We start from the raw sequence: 17,987 nt of genomic DNA, 5'->3' as shown, positions 1-17,987 counted from the left end.
GGCGGGCGGGCGGCGGCGGCGGCGGCGGGGGGACGGGCCGCCCCCCCGGCCCCGCGGCTGGGCGGCGGCGGGTAACGACGGCTCGGCGGCGGCGATGGGGTGCCTGCAGAGCGTGGCCTGCAAGGCGCGGGTGCGTCGGGAGCAGATCGTGGTGTCGGACGTGTCGGCCACCATCGAGCCGGCGGCCACCGCCATCGAGGAGAGCTCGCCGGTGGTGCTGCGGTACCGCACGCCCTACTTCCGCGCCTCGGCCCGCGTCCTCATGCCGCCCATCGCCCGGCGGCACACCTGGGTGGTGGGCTGGATCCAGGCCTGCAACCACATGGAGTTCTACAACACCTACAGCGACCTCGGCGTGTGAGCACGGCTGCCGCCACCGGGACGGGGGGGACGGGGGGACACGACACAGAGTTTCTGACGGCACCGGGGGAGCAGCCGACCCCGGTGCTGCCGGCTGGCATCATGGTGGAGCCATTCTCGTGTGGCACCGGAGGGTTTGGGGAGGCTGGAGCTGAGCGGAGGTCGTCGCTTGTCGGGGGGATGGCGGTCGCCTGTCCCCCGCTGCTCCCGGGCAGCTCCAGAGCCCGGATGGGTTTGAAGCCAAGAGCTGGGACTCGGCCGGAGGTGTCACTGCAGCTCCCCGCTGGCCACTGCCATGGGGTGACCATCTCCCTTGCTGTAGCCGCATGGAGTTGCTAACGCGGTCGGTGGCCAGGGTTTGGGCTGGGATTTCCACCCCCTCTCCCCCCAAGCCATATTGCAGGGATTTCATCCCACCAGCCCCAAGCGTAATTGTGATATTTCGTTATTGTACGTGCCTCTGTGCAGGCGCCTATATCTAGAGGCAGAAAAATTGCAGACTTATGGCAGGAGGGGGCTGCTGATGGGCATGGCTGGCACCGCGGTCCATGGGGAAGGCTGTTCTCCTCCGGCACAAGAGCTGATTAAGGAGACAGTGACCCCAGAGAGACTCAACAATGAGTTTTGGCCCAGTTGGTTTGATCACAGGTTAATTAAGATAGTGTTGTGCTGGTAGAGCAAAGGCTTCAGCTAACTTTGAGGGACTCGGTGAAGGAACCGAAGCTGAATGTGTTCTTGAAGGAGGTCCTTGAGAGCTTGGCTGCAGGCGGGGAGGGGTCCCCAAGCTGCTTGCCTCCCTGCCTGTCGCTGGGCGCTGTCGCTGCTGTTTCCCTGCTAACCTGGCCTTTCTCTTCCCTTTCACTAGGTCAAGCTGGGAGCTGCCCGACCTGCGAGAAGGAAGAGTAAAAGCCATCAGCGATTCAGATGGCGTGAGCTATCCCTGGTATGGAAACACCACAGAAACTGTGACCCTGGTCGGGCCCACTAACAAGATCTCCAGGTTCTCAGTGAGCATGAATGACAATTTCTATCCCAGCGTGACGTGGGCTGTCCCTGTCAGCAACAGTAACGTGCCGCTGCTGACCAGGATTAAAAGGGACCAGAGCTTTACCACGTGGCTGGTGGCCATGAACACCACCACCAAGGAAAAGATCATCTTGCAGACTATAAAGTGGAGGATGCGAGTGGACATTGAGGTTGATCCCATGCAACTGCTGGGGCAGCGGGCTCGGCTGGTGGGAAGGACTCAGCAGGAGCAGCCCAGGATCCTCAGCAGGATGGAGCCCATCCCACCAAACGCACTAGTGAAACCCAATGCCAACGATGCCCAAGTCCTCATGTGGAGACCCAAGCGAGGCCAGCCTATAGTCGTGATACCTCCCAAGTAGAGCAGCATGCGGGCACATGCGTGAAGACCTGGGTGCTCCCAGCCTGCTGCAAATGAATGGGGTTTCTGAGCCAAAGCAGACCTCTTGGGTTCTCCTGCCTTTGTAGCTGTGGTGGTTGGAAACGCGGTTCTTCCTTAGTCAGAAAGAGAGCCTGGCTGGTGCAGGGGTGGGAAGAGGGATCACTGAGCTGGAGGATTTCCCAGGAAGTGGAATTGAGTACTTCTGGAGTCTTGTGGCTGGCAAAAAGGCTGTCTGACCTAAACGACTGGTCTTTCCTTGCAGGGCCGTGCAACGAGCATGAGTATGATCGAACCGTGCCTGTGGCAAATGCTGCTTTCCACCCAACTGGAGGCAGAAGTGGAGACCGTGCCTGCTGGACGTGGAGGGTCCTGCGGTGACCCTTCCTGCCGGAGCACGGGTGTCCTCGTGGTGTCTATACCTATGCATTTTGGATTGATAATCGACCCCTCACCCTGCTCACTGGGACTGGGCAGGAGGGCCCAGGAGCGAAGCAGGAGCTCGCAGAGCCAGGGCGCTGATCCGGAGCCCGGCGTGAGCTGTTGCTGCTGCCCAGGAGGGGTTTTCCACAGCTGAGGGGAAGCAGGATGTTTTGCATGTGTTTGGGTGTGTTTGGAGTAGTTGTGAGTGTAGGAGATGCCATAGCTCTTTTCCGTCTTGGAGTGAGATCTAAGGGCAGGTTAGATGTCCTTTGCTTTTAAGGTGCACTAAATCTTTGCAGTTCCTCAACCTTCCCCTCCCCCCCTGCCCTCCAAATCCCGCCAGCCCTTCTTTTATGGAAGCAAAACCGATTCTCAGCTGTGTGAGAAATTGGGAGTGGTGCCCGTTCACCCAGCGCAGGGCGAACAGGCGCTTGCTGACCGTGAGGTACCCAAATCTGCTTGAAGGTACCCCGGGACTCACACACTTTCTCTGCAGACCCAAGTCTGTTGCGAGAAGTTGGGTGCTTGCTTATTTTTCCACGGAAATGCTGGCTCACGTGGAGACCCTCCTCCTCCTCCTCAGCCACGTGCAGACCAGGGTGGCTACAGGTGGGGACGCCAGTGGAGGGGACGGCATGCCTAGCTGTAACTCCCCAGCTCTGCAGGGCTGGGGGTCTCCTCTCCATGGGTTGGAGGCAGGGATGTGAGCAGAGGCTGCGAGGGACAGGCCTGGGTTTGCCTGGGAAGGAGGCGAGCACGCTGCCTGGGCGCTGCCTCCTGCTGCTGCAGGTGTTTGGGGGGTAACAGAGGGGTTGATTTGCCTTTCTCCTCGCCCCTCGCTGCCTGGATTGCTGGCATCATCTGGTCCGCAGGGCAGCGTGGTGGGCTGCGGTCCGCAATTCCTGACATCTTGCCCTCGAGATGCAGCAGGGGCAAAAGCTGCAGGATCGCTGCCGATGGCCCAGGCGCCCTGTTGTGCCTGGGCACATGGTTATGGCTTTCGCTGCTTTCTCCGCTCCGTCCTCTGCCCCGGCGTGAGCCCTGCGGCTCCTCTGGCTCCCACCACTGCCTTCACGCCGCGGGAGGTTTGTGCTGCCCTGGGGACGTGAGTAATTCCTGCTGGGAGGGTCCTGTCTTCTGTCCCACTGCCAGGAGAGCCTGGGAAGGGTCGCTGTGTTCGGCACTTCCATGCAAAGCCTTTCCTGCAGCATTTGCAGCTCTGCCCTCAGCCTGGCTGTTGGGACGGCCAGCCCAGTGCTGCTTTGCTCCCCGCAGTGTGCCAGCACATCCCCGCGGCGTCGTTCCTCAGTGTGGCTGAGCTCCTGCAAAGCTTCAGCCACGGCTTGTGCTTTTCCATGGTGGGATTTGCATCCCGGTCCCCACCAGCAAAGGGGCTCCCCAGGCATCTTAGACCAAAAATCCCTGTGACATCCCCACGCTACTTATTATTCTCAGTAGTGTTTGCTGCTGATTCAATTCTTTATTTATTTTTCCCTTTGGGAGCATTGCATTTTGATGCCTCGACGCACACTTCCCCCTGCTGGGGCCAGCGGTCCTGCTCCTCCCGCTTGGCCTCGTGGCTGGCTGGGAACCTGCTGCTTTCCGTGCCTACGTCTGGGTTTTGCTGGGGGCTACAGCCTCACGGTGGGAAATGTTTGCAGGGAGAGGGGGCTCTGAGCTTTGGTTTGCTGTATTTTCTGGAGCAAAACTTCTACTGGGAGCTTGCTGGTGTGGGAAGATGTCCCGCTCTTGTGTCTGCCCGTGGTTTTGTCCTGGTTCGTGATCGACGGCAACTTTTGCCATCACCTACGTTTTGTTTTTCAAATAGTGTGTGCGGAAGTGGGTTAGAAACTTTAAATACAATTATCCTTAAGATTTGGGGGAGAAGGAGGGGTAAGTACCTTTTGGTTTGAAATAAGGCAGATCTGTATTTTTGACCCAATGGGACAGACGTGTCTCTGGCAGCATCAGAGCTAAAATGCCAGAGGAAGGGATTCCCTGACAAACGGGTAGCCCCGAGGTGGGCTCCCAGCCAGGAGAGGATTCTGCGTGAACCAGCTCCCCAAAACCTGCGGGGAAGGCTTTGGGGCTGTGCTCGGGGGCTGCACGCTGGTCGTCGGCCCAGGGAGCTGCTGCGGCACCGCCGTGGTGCCAGCTGGCTGGGAGAGCAGGGATGCTGGTGCAGGGATGCTGTTGAATTCGTTGCTGTCTTTTGGGATGCGCTGGCCGGCTGGAGCCTTGGCACATCGTCTGCTGCGTTGGTGTGACACCAAGACAGCAGCAGCCGCTGTTTCTCTCCGTGTGTGTCTGCAGCATCCCCAGGGAGGTGCTCGATGCCATCTGGTGCTGGTGTCAGGCTCAGTGCCCGGCCACAGCTGTGTGCCTGGGCTCCCAAGGCTCCCCAGCCTGCAGGCAGGCTCTGGCTGAGCCCAGGGGCCGTGCCTGTGTTCCCCTCTCCGGGCTCCTGTGCTCGCTTCTTCTCCGAGGGCTGGATTTGATGCACTTAACTCGGTTTGATGCATGGGTTGTCTTCATGGGCATTTCCCCATTTGAAAAAAAAAAAAGAAAAAAGGTTTGGAAAAATTGTTTGCAAAAAATATTGCAAACAATGCTTGCAAAAATTTGCAGGCATTTTGCATGTTCAAACAAGGTATGTGTTCGCACTGGGATGGAGGTGCTGGGTGAGCATCTCCCTGAGCATGGTAGCACTGACCGGTGAAGCTGGCGATGCTCAATGGGAGGGAGGAAGGGAGGGAGGCAGCGGGTGAGAGCTCCCAGGTACGAATCGGGTTCAGCTCACATCCCCATGGCCCATAGCCGTACTGACAGGTGCCCTGAGTGGGAGCCCTTCCCTGCGCCCCTCTTTTGTACCAGCACCCCATTATCTCAGGGAGGGGGGGAGGTCACGGAAACACCTGCCCTCCTGATCCCCTCTTTCCCTGAGCCTCGGGGTGCCCCTTCCCCTCTGTCCCCATCCTCTGGTTATTTATTTATTTAGTTAGTTAGTTATTACTTATTTATTTAAGGTTTATTTAAGTTATTTATTGGTATTTATTGACGGCTGGAAGTCGGGGGTTCATTTCTGCTGCATGGCAGGGGCAGCTGGGTCCCCCCCCACCCCAGCCCCCTGCATTTTGGGGTGCTGCCGTATGTTTGGGAGCACCGCTGGGGAGAGATGCTTGCGGGCCCCTGCGCTCCTGTCCCCTTTTGGAGCCGGAGGGGAGAAAGGAAGGGGAATCACGTTGGTGCCTGCAGGGAGGACACCCGCTGCCTGTCCCCTTCCTGCAGAAGCTCGAAGCCCCTGTGCCCCCTCCCCAGGTGCTGTGCTCCCTCCTGTGCCCATCTCTATTTATTGACCCGGCCTCCTGGGGTTTCTCCGTTCGGCTCCCGCTGGATTTGCTGTTGCCAATTTCCAGAGATGGTGAGAAGAGCCAGGATGTGTGGGTGTCGCTACGGAGAAAAGACCAAACCAGGTATTCTGCTGCCGCGTGGAGAAAATCAGAAGGAGGAGAAGAGGAAAGCTGGTTTTGCAGAGTGCCTTAAACACAAATGACTCTACTGAGTAGGGGGCTTGGACTTCTGTCTCTGGATGTTGTTACCAACTCGAACAAATGTTGCATTTCACTTCTCTGGGATTAAAAGAAAAGCACTCAAGCTGTACTGGAACCAAACCCTGTGTTTGCTTGAGTCCGTCTGGCTGGCTTGTATCTCTGGGGCCACGGCAGCGCTGGGGAGCAGGCAGGAATTTGTGGGTTCCTGGTCGTCAGCCCCTGCCTGGCTCTGTGGTGGGACCAGCAACTGCCTCAGCTGGCTTTAAGGGCCCTGGTCTGGTGACAGGACTCGTTGCCCCTTGTCCCAACTTGCAGGTGGCTTTGCTGATGTCCAGAGAGGTTGTGCTTGCCCTGCAGTGCCCCTTTTGTGGGGATACTCAGAGCAGCCTGTTCACACAAAGCTGGGGCCGTGTCCTCAAGCTTCTAGACAATTGGGCAGTCAGTTGGAAAACTCCGGAGTGGGTGGGCAGGCAGCCCTTTTTCCCTTAGGCAACTAGATCAAGGCCAGGGCTTTGTGCCGCAGGACCGGCAAGAAACCCAGGAGCTCATGCAGCCCAACTGGGGGGAACTAGGGAAGCTGCCAAGCTTGATAAAGCTAAAAAAGCTACACTGAAAAGGGATGTTTTCCCTTTGAAATTGCAGCTCCCTCTCCCACTTCTTGCAGAGTGAAATAGGGGGGAACGAGAGTCGAAACAGACTAGGGTTTCTTCTTACAGTAAAAATAATATATGAGGATAATGCAGTTTTTCATAACAAAGGTTCGTTTAAAAGTCATTTGGGGAAAAATACAAATATTCACTGTATGATTCCTGGAGGCAATTAAATATTAATACATACTTTTTTTTTTGATAATGGAAGAGGGAGGTCTCTGAAACGCACCCCTGTTTGGGGAAGGATGTCCTCAGCCTGCTTGCCGGGGTGGAGGAGGACAGCGACAGGCGCTGGGAGAAGCCAGCAGCTCTGGACGTTGTCTGAGGACTGATGGACCACATCCCAGGTGGGTGTGGGAGCTGCCCCAGGATTAGGCCCTGTGGGATGCTGGAGGGGAGCTCGTTGCATCCAATGCATTGCTTACCGTGAGCATCAACCTTATTAGTCCCCGCTTGCTGTGGGGGACATTTGTGCCCTGAGCCAGCCGCTTTCTTTAGCAGCTGCTCGTTTTGAGTGTTGTTAATTGTGCTGGGCACTGCGAGGTGCTGGCAGACAGCCTACGGGCTATTCGCTGAGCGGGTTTCTTTCCTAGCATTTTATTAAAACATCGCTCATCTCTTGTCAGACCCCTGAGGTGTAGGTGCGGGAGAGCAGGGAGGAGTTCACACGGCTTGTATCATGCCCGCTCATGCCCTGGGAAGCAGGGTAGGACCCCCCACACCGCAGCTAAGAGCAGGCCAGGCTGAGGCATGTTCCCTGAGCAGACACCTCCTCCTTCCCACCACCGAGGCTCTGCTGCAAAGCAGCAGTATGGTGGCTGCTCTGGGCACTGCTGCCTTGTCTGAAATGTCTCAGTGCCCTGAGACAACCTGCGTTTCCAGAGTGCCTTATTACAGAGCAATCCCAAGGGCAATCTGTGCTGCTGCCACCCACCCTGAGCATGGGCATACATCCCAGCTGCACGGCCCAGGGAACAGGGTAAGTGGTGCAGGGTGCCGTGGACACGAGCAGAGGCAGACGAGGGATACTGCAGGTAGTACTGAAGATCAGTTTATTTGCTCTATTCCCTCTTCCATAAAACCTGAAAGCAATCAACTTCCAGCAAGAGATGAGAAAGCAGTAAGAAGTGAGAGATTTGGCTCTGCAGCTCCTCCCCTACGCACGGGACCAGACAAAGGTGTTAACGCGTTAGTGACGGCTGCTCCGAAAGGCACACAACAGTTTGGAGCCCCGGATGGGCTCCTGATGGGAGGCGTGTGAGCCCAGCAGGACACCCCTCCGGGGCCTGGCTGGCTGCTGACACCATGCTTCCCACCGTGCCTCCGGGAAAAGCTCGGCTGGTGCCAAACAGGAGACTCCACAGTGTGAGCTCTGGAGCCCCCACCAGTCTGCTAACCTCCTCCTTGCGGGGCTGATTCAAGACAAGAAAACACCCAGGGTTTTAGTTTTGAGGGGAACGTGGGGGATGAAAGGGATGGGGAGGATTGGTTTAGTATTGCCATGTACCGTCAGTGTGACAGTATGAGGCTGCTGATCGTGCGGTGTCAGGGAGGCAGAAGGTGGCCACGGGGAAGGCTCCTGATGCCGAACGACTTGCAGCCCAGCAGGATGGTTGGGCAGATGTGCTCACTCTGGCTGTGGGGTGTAACGCAGGTACTTCTTGCCTGACGGGAGGTCCTTTGTGAAGACTCCTTTGGGAAAGAGCTTCTTGGCTTCCTCATCAGGTAAGGTGGGCACGACCATGACGCTGTCACCAGGCTGGGGAGCAAACGGGAACTGTGAGAGCAGCAAAGGAGCTGGCAGGCTTGGATGCAGGTGACACTACCTCCCTGTGAACCCTCAGCCCCAGTGCCCCAGGCACATCCCTTGCAGCTCTGCCTGGAGCTCGCAGTGAGGACTGAGTGGGAGCTACACCAGGAGATGTGGGAGATGTCAAAGGGACATCTCCCTTTGACAGCCGTCTGCCAGCCCTGCCAACGGGATCCCATAGACCAGCTCTTCCCCACAGCACTCCAATGGGAACAGGGAGTAACGAAAGGGGAATTTGGGCATCTCTAGCACGCAGGAGGGAGCACAGCTTGCCCGAGTCTGGTCATCCATTTCTATTGCTCAGGTGCCCCTGGACAGGTGGTGCTGGCTCCACCTTGACGTACCAAGCCCTGGGGAAAGGTGTGCTTCCCTGGGAGGTGGGCTGGTGGCTGAGCTGGCCCGACACAGCTGGGAGCTTATGCTGCAGGAGACAGGAGTCTTCAGAGGCATGGCTGCCTCCACGCTCTGCTTTGCTCCAGGAAGGGAAGGTGCAGTTTGTTGTACGCTCAGGTCGTGGATGCTGGAGTTGAGGGGTGGGGAGGCACAGTGAAGTGCACCCATACCCCGAGTTACTCAGCCTCCAAGACTTGTGCCTATGGGGCCTTGCTGCTCAGACAGAGCAGGTATCTGGAACAATGATCTGGGAGCCTGGCCCTGCCTCGTAACACAGGAGGACTTCTCCAGGACACCCTGTAACAGCAGGAGTGCGTCCTCTGGCTCCAGACAGGCAGGCTTCTCCAGTAACAGCTATCAAAGCCAGCGGCAGGACAGGTCCAGAAACTGAACAGCTCTGCTGGGCTGAGGAAACACTGGCTAGCTACAGCAGCCAGACTGTGCTGCTTGTTCCTGCTTTATCTCGGCTGCCCAAACTGTTTTTTGGGGAGTTTTAAATAATGCTATTGGACAGGTATGGCCACAACTAAGCAACTTCAGCTAGCCATTTTCCACAAGGAGAGGACTTGACTGTGGACATGGCTAGGCAAAGTTGGGCCATGCCCATACTGGCCCTTGCTGGCTCAAAGGCGGGAGAGCAGCAAGACAGCCCAAGAAGGGGTGCCCCATGCTTGCTGCTTCACTGGCTTTGAGTGGACTTTGGCACACCGACACCTGGTAATGTCCTTCCTTATCACAGGCAACAAGGGAAGGACCTGCCTTGGCCCAAAGCTGATAGCCAGAAGGGCCAGCCCAGTATTTCTGGCAACAGGGACCGAGGGCAGGGAAGGGAGGTTCGCTGACTCAGGACTGCAACAGCCCTGGGGCCTGGGCTGGGATCTAACTCATATCCCAGGACCTCAGCAGCTTTCCCCACCCCATGGGTCCCCCTCCAAGGGAGGCTGGTTGATGTTCCAATGCACGTTTTCAGTGCCCAGCTGTGAGCTTTGCTCCCCTCCTCACCTTCCAGTCCACAGGGGTAGCGACCTTCTTGTACGCTGTCAGCTGCAGGGAGTCCACCACTCTCAGGATCTCATCAAAGTTTCTCCCAGTGGTGGCCGGGTACAGGATGGAGAGTTTCAGCTTCTTATCCGGGCCAAAAACAAACACCTGAGCACAAGGAGACAGGGTCAGGGGCTGGGGAGAAGGTATTTGTCCAACTGAACTGCTGGATCTGCTCAGCCCTGCTGCTCCAATCTTTCCTGGGAGGTGGCCTGCTTGATCACAGGTGTTGGGACAGGGGACATGCCATGGTGGGGGTCTCCTAGAGCAACAAGTAATGCCCCAGGCACGGAGAACACCGCGTTTGCTCTGGGAGCTCCTGTTTCCAATGCCAGCTTGTTTTGCTACTTGCAGTGTTTCCTCCCCTTAACCTGTGCATTTCTGATGCAAGCACAGGTGGGGAAAGTCCAGCAGATTAAGCACTTTTGTCCCCTCTGTGTTAGGACAGGCACAACCAGGATGAGCTGGCAGCAACAGCAAGATGGAGCTGTTGCCAGCAGGCTACCACAGTGCCAGCCTCTTCCTGCAGCACAACCCAAGGATCTAGCCCAAAGAAGTCAACCTAGTTCCTGAAGATGGTCACGTCCATCCAGGTAAGCTGCCCCTACCTTCAAGCCCAGCCCCACAGACAGAGGGCAGGACAGCAGGCAATGCCTACTGCTCAGAAGGCTGCTCCAGGGCCAAGTACTCACCACACGAGCAGTCAGGGGCATGCCGTCCTTGTCCCGCTCATCTGGGTCCAGCATGCCCAGCTTGACAGCGAGCTCCCGGTTCGCATCAGCAATTATCGGGAAGGGGAGTTTCTCCTCAGGTTGTTCCCCGTTGTACGCATTGATGTCCTGCAGAGACAAAACCATCACGTGCTCATGCTCCCTGTTGTGGCTACCACCATGGGAGACAGAGGCCAGGGAGGGAGACCTCCACACAGGCTTTATGTGTGTGGGGCAAGCTTCTGCAGAGGGGCCATGCAGAAACGTGTCCAGCAGCTGCTCTACAGGAGCTTGTGACTTGCTTGGCCCCAAGGTCTCAGGCTGGGACAGCATAGCCAGAGGCTCATGGCATTCTCTGCTTCCAGAAACCAGGTGACAAAACAGAAACCTGTGTGCCAGGCCAGACTCTGCCTTGTTCTTGGAGATCAGTTGTTAGGCTGTCTATGTTCACACCCTGTCACCTCTGGAACTGCCATTGACCAGCTGCTTTGCCTAGGCCGTGGGTACGGAGAAACAGGGAAGTCCTGCCCATGCTGGTGACACAGGAAGATTTACCCACCTTTCCCTGAGAACAGAGGTGTCCCTCTTCCAACCCCCTCCCAGTAAGTGATTTAGCACTACTGACAGACGTGTTGGTGTCACACCTGAACTGGACTGTGCTCTTAAGGAACAGTTTCTCTCGTGGCAGAGCAAACCAGCAACTCTATGGCTAACAAAGGTCAAGTGTTGAACACTTCACAGGTCTTGTGCAAGGGAGCAGCTCCATTTCAGCACGTCACTCTGAGCTTACTTAACTAAAGGCTCTTGAAAACAGAGTGAAAGTCTACGAGCAGGTGCTGTGATGCTGTGCACTCCTTTCTGAACCATGGCTGGGACAGAAGACAAAACCATCCCCTTCCACAGCTGTGCAGGCTCTCCCTTGTGACCATGGTTTATGAGGTTGCTCCCTGTGCTCGTCCAAACTTGATGTGCTTCACAGGGGAACTGTATTTTGAGCATCTCTGAATCTGGTCTGGACTTGGCCAAAGCATTCAAGTTACCCTTGTAGTTTGTGGTGCTACCTTTACGGGTCACAGTGAGCCACAGCGGGGCTGGGAGGAGCCTGCTCAAGGCAGCACAAGCAGAGCAGGTGCCAGCATTAAAGCAAGTTTAATCCAAGGTTTCTGCCCCAGAACAGAGCCGCCTGTTCCTTCCCTCCTCTTTATGCTACAAGGGGACAAAACTGACTTCAGTGCTGACACAAGCCTTCTGCGCACCACTGTGGTGTTATCAGCTGAGCTGATAATTTGAATGTACAAGTCTCTCCGCCTTCCCCAGGCACTGAATGCGGGGGAACAGGCTGCGTCCTGCTCAGGGAATATGGGGAGGGCAGGGTTGGAAATGCTGCCCCTTGGCACGGCCCACTGCTGCTCAGAGCACGCCAGAGGCAGCAAGAGCACCAGTCCTCAGCCCTCCTAGGCTGATGGTGGTGACATAAGGGGTTTTACCCTGCCCCAGCTGCTCAGGATGCTGCAAGCAGGTCAAGTGGTGCACACGTGGCAAGATGCTTCCTTTCCAGCTTTTCTCGTCACTTGTTTTCTCCCTAAGGCTTCCTGAATCAGCACTGCGCTACAAAAAGGCTGTTTTATCTTGGCTGTGTTGTGGTCAGGCCTGCCTTGGAAGGAAGGAATTGGTTCTGTTCTCCTGCAGACCTGCCTTGTCAAAGCAGAGTGGGGAAGGAAAGCAGAGCCAGTGAGGCCAGCCCAGGCAAAATGCTTCTGAATGCCCCACAGAGTTGCAGGAGGCTGCAGATGAAGGTCAGACAGTGACATCGCCCCACCTCTTCAAAGTGGGGGATGGAGGATGAACAGACCTTCTGAGAAGCAATATCCAAATCCTATGGACTGTAACTCGTTCCAAAATGCACGTAATTTCATGACCTGGGGATCTCTGTTCAAAGCAGCCTCCCAAACCCCACCCTATTTTGCAATAAGACACTCACTTCCCTATGTACTATTTTTCTTTCCAGAGTCCTAGCTGAAACCAGACATCACTCGAGTGATTTATTCACCCCTGACTCACCAAGGCAAAGGAATCAGTGGCCAAAGAGAGCACTGAAACCTCCCCTGACAAGCACAGCCTGTGCCAGTCAACCCTGCTTCAGGAGCTCATGCATTCAGCCAACCCTTGGAGCAGCAGTGCAAAGACTGGGGAGGTAGGAGAGTGGGATCAATTCCTGGTTGAGCTACAGGCTTGTTCTGAGTCCTGGAGTGAGCCTCTGGGTCTTGGCTAGGGTTGGCTAAGAACAGCAGTGACATCTTTGGCTGGGAAAGCAGAGCTGAGCAAAGTGACATGAGAATTATTGGCTGTACTCTGGTCCCACCTTTCTAGGCCCAATCTGCCCACTGAAATTCGGCAGCAAAGCAAGCAGAAGTTTCTTTGTCGTTTTATACAGGATTTCAGCCATCCCTCCTGCCCATTTGCTTCCTCACAGGCTGTGTTCCAGATAAAAACAGCTTCATCCTTTTAGTACTGCTGGGAGCCTCATCCAAAGAGAGAGCACAGGTATGTAAAGGAATGTTCCACAGAGAGTTCTGGCTGCCCAAAGTTTTACTCACTTTTAGGACTTCTCTCTAAGTTAAGATTTACTGAAAGAAACTGCAGTTTCTAGATCCCAATCTAGCATTTAATGCAGACTGTTTTTGTCCAGACAGGCAGCTTCTGCCAAGGCTTGCTATCTCTGTTAAGCTCCTTTTTTCCCCATGGCTGGGCAGGAGAACCTCAGGGGCACTGCCTCTGGTCTCAGACTTGTGGCAGGCCTTAACACCTGCCTTCCGAGTTCAGCTCTTTGGCTCTTTGCATTATCTGAAGTTCTTCTCTGCTTTGTCAAGGACAAAGGAAAAAGATCACATGTACGGGCAAGGTCTAAGAGCAGAGCAATCGCATCCCTGTCTTCTCTTATGCTCTCCATGATGCATGTATGCTGTGTTCGTTGCTCCTCTGTGCTCCTCGCTCCACTCGTGGTGTTGCAGCCTGACACGTCCTCCTGTTCCCAGGCAAAAGAGCCCCAGTTGCTCTGCACTGAAGCAAACCTGCCCAAATCTGCAGGCAGCTTTGTTCCCTCTTTGCACCTTTTCTTGGTCCCCTGTAGCCTGTGAGATGGGCATTTTCAAACACAGGCTGCATGGAACACTCCAGGCTGCTATGGATTTGCCCTCACCAATTGGATCTTGCTCTGGAGGACTTTCGTGGTTTCCTTTTTGACAGGTGCTGAGCTGACATTTCCAAACTACCGTCTCTGAGGCCTCTCCCAGCCTGACAGAAAGCTCACCGCAGCTTGGATCACTGCCCTCTGCCTTTCTCCGTGTTCATTCTGGAAGGCTTTCCAAATGTGCTACTCTGCCTCTCATCAATCAGCATCGAGAGGCTGTTCTGCAACTTCTGGTTTTACCTGAGGTTGCGCTGAGTAATTCCATAGCATCAGCAAAGTCAGCTTGTGGTTCATCTTTTTCCCAGATCGCCCGAGTGTGCTGAACCCAACACGTCCCTGCAGACCCTCAAGGGAGCTCACCACTTCCCTCCCTTGGCACAACCTGTCGCTTTTTCCTGTCTCTCTGCAGAAAGAAGCCTGCCCTTCACAAAGCTGATGTCTTTGATGGGAATTCAAGGACTCTGTAAAAGTCAGCAATACCCTATAGTTCTTCAAAGGGCTCTAGCCAACCAGGAGATGAGACTCCCTTACAAAAGCAAAACCCAAACTTTCCATTATATTTAATGAAATGTTATCTGCTAATTTGACTGGTGGTTTCAGCCAGTTTGACCAGCGCAGAAACTTCATTAACTGGTGTGGTATTTGTACGCTGTTTTTCCCAAGCCCTTCTGAGGTTTGGTGGGACATCAGCCATGTGCCACTTGGGTACGAAGGTCAATTTAAGCAATAAGGCAATTAAGTAATTTCTAAAGACAGTCAGACATAAAACAACATTTGAGTGTGGAAATTTCTCACCTTTACTACCTCTTACTGCATGCATGCCTCACCCCTGGAAAATGCGTGAGAACATTTCCAATTTTAAGAGACAAGTAATTCACTCAGGGACTTTTACACTCTGGCCATATCTGTCTGAAATGCTCACTTTACACCCCTACTACCTGTGAGCCCTGGAGTCATACCCCTGCTGAGGCTGCTTTTGAAGTTCCTTTTATGTTCTTTCAGCAAGCTATTTCGTTCCCATCTTTTTTTATAGTCCCTTATGATGGTTTTACATTTAACACGATCCTATTTGTGGTTTTATGTTTAACATGCCCTTTTTTGTCCTCTGTTTTCTTCTCCCTGCCTGGGCATGAATTGCACCCTTTGAAGACTGCCTGTTCACTTCTGACGCCTCCTTTCCTGTTTTATTACAGAACTTTTTGAGGGTCTGTGGATAGACTGCCTTCCTCTGAGCTTTTGGCACCACGTTCATATAGGTTTTACCCTTTCAGGTGTTGGCAGGAGAGCAGTAATACTGTTTTCCTCTTGTTTTAAAGTGTGAGTGCATCCAGCTCTCTGGACTTTGTGGAGTGCTCCATGAAGATGGAGCAGACCTTCCTGCTCCTGCTCTGCGTTTCAGCACCTCCTATCCTACATGCTTTAAGATTCAAGCGTCTTACAACATTATCCTCAGTAGATATGTAGTTCCAAGCCTGTGCTCTGTTCTGTGTGGGCTCTTCCTCTGGCCTTCAGATCAAGGTAGCAGCACAAGCTCCCCTTGTGCCTCCCCACAGCCCGTACCTTGCTCCAGGAGAGGTGGTCTTGGACGCTGTCAATGGAGAGGGCGATCATCTTCACGTTGCGCTTACTGAACTCGGGCGCCAGCTTTGCTGCCCGGCCAAGCTCTGTGGTGCAGACGGGGGTGAAGTCCCGCGGGTGGGAGAAGAGGATGCCCCATCTGAAAGATGAGAGGAGGAGATGGCAGTAGGGCGAGATGTCATTGCGACTTGTACTGCAGACAAAAAGCTGTACAGATTGCAGTGTACAGAGACTACTGCAGGAACAGCTCATCTCTCTGCTAAGTGGAAATCCTGTGCTGGGAACTCATCCTTCCCTATCACCAGAAGCCTTCATGAAATGAGCCCTGTTCATCATGCTCTGAGACATTCCCTGCGCCTTGCTCCCCCTCTCCCTCCAGGATGCCCCAGGGGATGCTGGAATAGCCCACTGTTCCTGACATGGAGGTGGACACCATGCTGTGTGAGGAAGTTTGGGGGAGCCATGTGTACACTCTGTACCCCAGAGACCACATGTGAGAGGGCACATAGATACCAACCCACCGACCACCTTTTTGCAGAGATCAATACTGATTTACAAGGCTATTCACAATCCTGTATACCTCCTCATCAACCACCGTGAGGAGAAACACTCCTGGGTATCTTGCAACTTAAAAGAATGGGACAGGACTGAACCTTAACCCAGCCGCTGCCATGAGCTGCTGAACATACTTCATGAAAAAATAAGAAATAACCAACTAATGGGGGAGGCCAGATGTTACCATCACATTATGGGTACAGTCACAACAAAACTGCCACCTCACTTTTGCCCACCGCTTCCCATCGGTGGAGTTTGCAGTCTTTGGAGCAGGCAAATACAAGTCACCCCACTTTACAGGTAAGGCAGCCATGCAGCTCAGCAGCGAGATGGGCTTATGGCAAAACAGCTCCCAGCTCTCAGGAGCTTCCAGAGGCTAACGCAAAGCCACCCCCAGCACTTAAAATTCCCTGCCAGGGACTTGTCGCATTGTTTCTCAGCTCAAGGCTCACAGGGCTTACTGCACCACTCTTCACCCGGCCCTCAGCGCTCAGCAATTACAGCCACATGCCAAAGGATCTGGGGAAAGTCCTGTCTTAGAGATTTGGGAATGGAGCTGGAGGGATGAAGAGAGCATCCTGCAGCTCTGCCAGGGTTGCAGGGGCCTGTTACTGGGGCAGCTACCTGGCCACTGGTGCTACAAGTCTCTCTATACAATAAGTATACTACATGAATAAAAGGCAGCAAACAACCAAGTAGAAGCTGGCCAAGAAAGCTGCCAGGTGGGTGCTCAGGCTAGAACAGCCAATTTTAAGAAGGTCTACAGCTTATTTTCTTGCTAAAAGGGATCCTTTTTCCTCATTTGCCTAAGCTCACAATGCTGACAGAAGCAGACTCAAATGCTGATTCAAGCCTGCCAAGCGCTGCCGGGAGCGAGTCCCAGACATGCCGTGCCAGCACCCTCCCGCTCGTGCCAGAAACAGAGCAACAGGCTTTGCGGGAAACAGCGCCTGAAGGCATGTGGCTTTCCACTTCGGGCTCAAACAGGGCCAGAGCCCTTTGCCACTGCTCAGTTACACACCTTCACACGCCTGGGCTCACTCGCAAGGGACGCAGGTGATACATGAGCTGATCTCTGGGACTGGCCTGGACTAAGTGGTGCTCTGGCAAGGCTGGCTTTGCCGTTCCCCAGGCTCTGCCGTTTTCAGAGCAGCTCTTCCCTCTCCTGGAGGGCTTGGCTCACCCTCTTGCCATGCAGCCTGCGGGAGGGGCTGGGGGAAGATGGGGAGAGGTGGTTCTGCTCACTCAGAGGGGCTCATATGTGCCCCACCGCCATGCTCCCCTGCAAAACCACAGTGCCCAGCTGCCCGGCCCAGGTGTGATGGCTTCCCTTGTCCCCAGAGCACACCCGTGAGGGCTGCTGCTGCGGCTCAATGGGAAAAAAAATCATTTTTGGAAGAAGCCCGAGGCACAGACTGGCCCAACTCTGCCTCCTCATGCTGGTTGCACACCTGTGGGAGGCTCCCACTCAGGGTCGAGCTGGGCTTGCACACTGATCATGGGGTAGTTTGGGTTGGAAGGACCTTTCAAGGTCATCTAGTCCAATACCCCTGCAACAGGGGAGCAGGGACATCTTCAACTAGATCAGTTTCCTCAGAGCCCCATCCAACCTGACCTTGAATGTTCTCAGGGATCGGGCATCTACCACCTCTCTGGGCAACCTGCGCCAGTGTTTCACCACTCTCACTGGAAAAAATTTCTTCCTTATATCTACTCTCTTTCAGTTTAAAGCCATTACCCCTTTCCCTACCACTGCAGACCCTATGAAAAGTCTGTCCCCATCTTTCTTGTAGGCCCCCTTTAGGTACTCGAAGGCTGCTACAAGATCTCCCTGGAGCCTTCTCTTCTCCAGGCTGAACCCTCCCACCTCACTCAGCCTGTCCCCATGGCAGAGGTGCTCCAGCCCTCACAGCACCTTGGTGGCCTCCTCTGGAACCGCTCCCACAAGTCCAACATAAAAAAACAGCGCCACATAATTCACTGCCGTGCTCTTCTGGAAGGAAACCATTCCCCCTCGGTGCCCGGGAGCCAGGGCCGTCTGGGCCCGCCGGCGGGAGAGGACAACCGGCCCCCGGGGGCTGCGGAGCTCCCCGACCCCCCGCTGCCCCCCCCATCCCTCTCCATCCCGGCGCTCACGAGTCTCCCAGGAAGTCATGGAAGCGGATGCGGCCCTGTGTGGTCTCCGCCTCGAAGTTGGGCGCCTCGTCGCCCAGCAGCAGTCCCGGCATGGCTGCGGCTGCGGATCCCGCTCCCTTCGCTACCGGGGCTGGCGGCCTCTCTGCGCATGCGCGGCGCCACCGCCCCCCTCGGGGGTGGTGGAG

General features: G+C 55.1%; 2 protein-coding genes across 2 annotated transcripts; one reads left to right on the top strand and one right to left on the bottom strand.

Moving 5' to 3' along the window:
* Positions 1–94: 94 nt before the first annotated feature.
* FAM78B (family with sequence similarity 78 member B) lies at positions 95–1,748 on the top strand. Its single transcript, XM_074152451.1, has 2 exons — positions 95–357; positions 1,226–1,748. Exons 1-2 carry the CDS (start codon positions 95–97, stop codon positions 1,746–1,748), a joined length of 786 nt encoding a protein of 261 aa, XP_074008552.1.
* Positions 1,749–6,486: 4,738 nt separating this feature from the next.
* PRDX6 (peroxiredoxin 6) lies at positions 6,487–17,942 on the bottom strand. Its single transcript, XM_074151613.1, has 5 exons — positions 17,803–17,942; positions 15,094–15,250; positions 10,326–10,472; positions 9,595–9,741; positions 6,487–8,148 (listed from the first exon to the last, which is right to left on the bottom strand). The coding sequence occupies exons 1-5, from the start codon at positions 17,892–17,894 to the stop codon at positions 8,017–8,019; spliced, it is 675 nt and encodes a 224-aa protein (XP_074007714.1). The 5' UTR covers positions 17,895–17,942; the 3' UTR covers positions 6,487–8,016.
* Between the last annotated feature and the right edge of the window lie 45 nt (positions 17,943–17,987).

This window comes from Numenius arquata, chromosome 8 (assembly GCF_964106895.1).
Source record: "Numenius arquata chromosome 8, bNumArq3.hap1.1, whole genome shotgun sequence".
Taxonomy (NCBI): domain Eukaryota; kingdom Metazoa; phylum Chordata; class Aves; order Charadriiformes; family Scolopacidae; genus Numenius; species Numenius arquata.
This window is presented reverse-complemented; position numbering and strand designations above follow the sequence as displayed.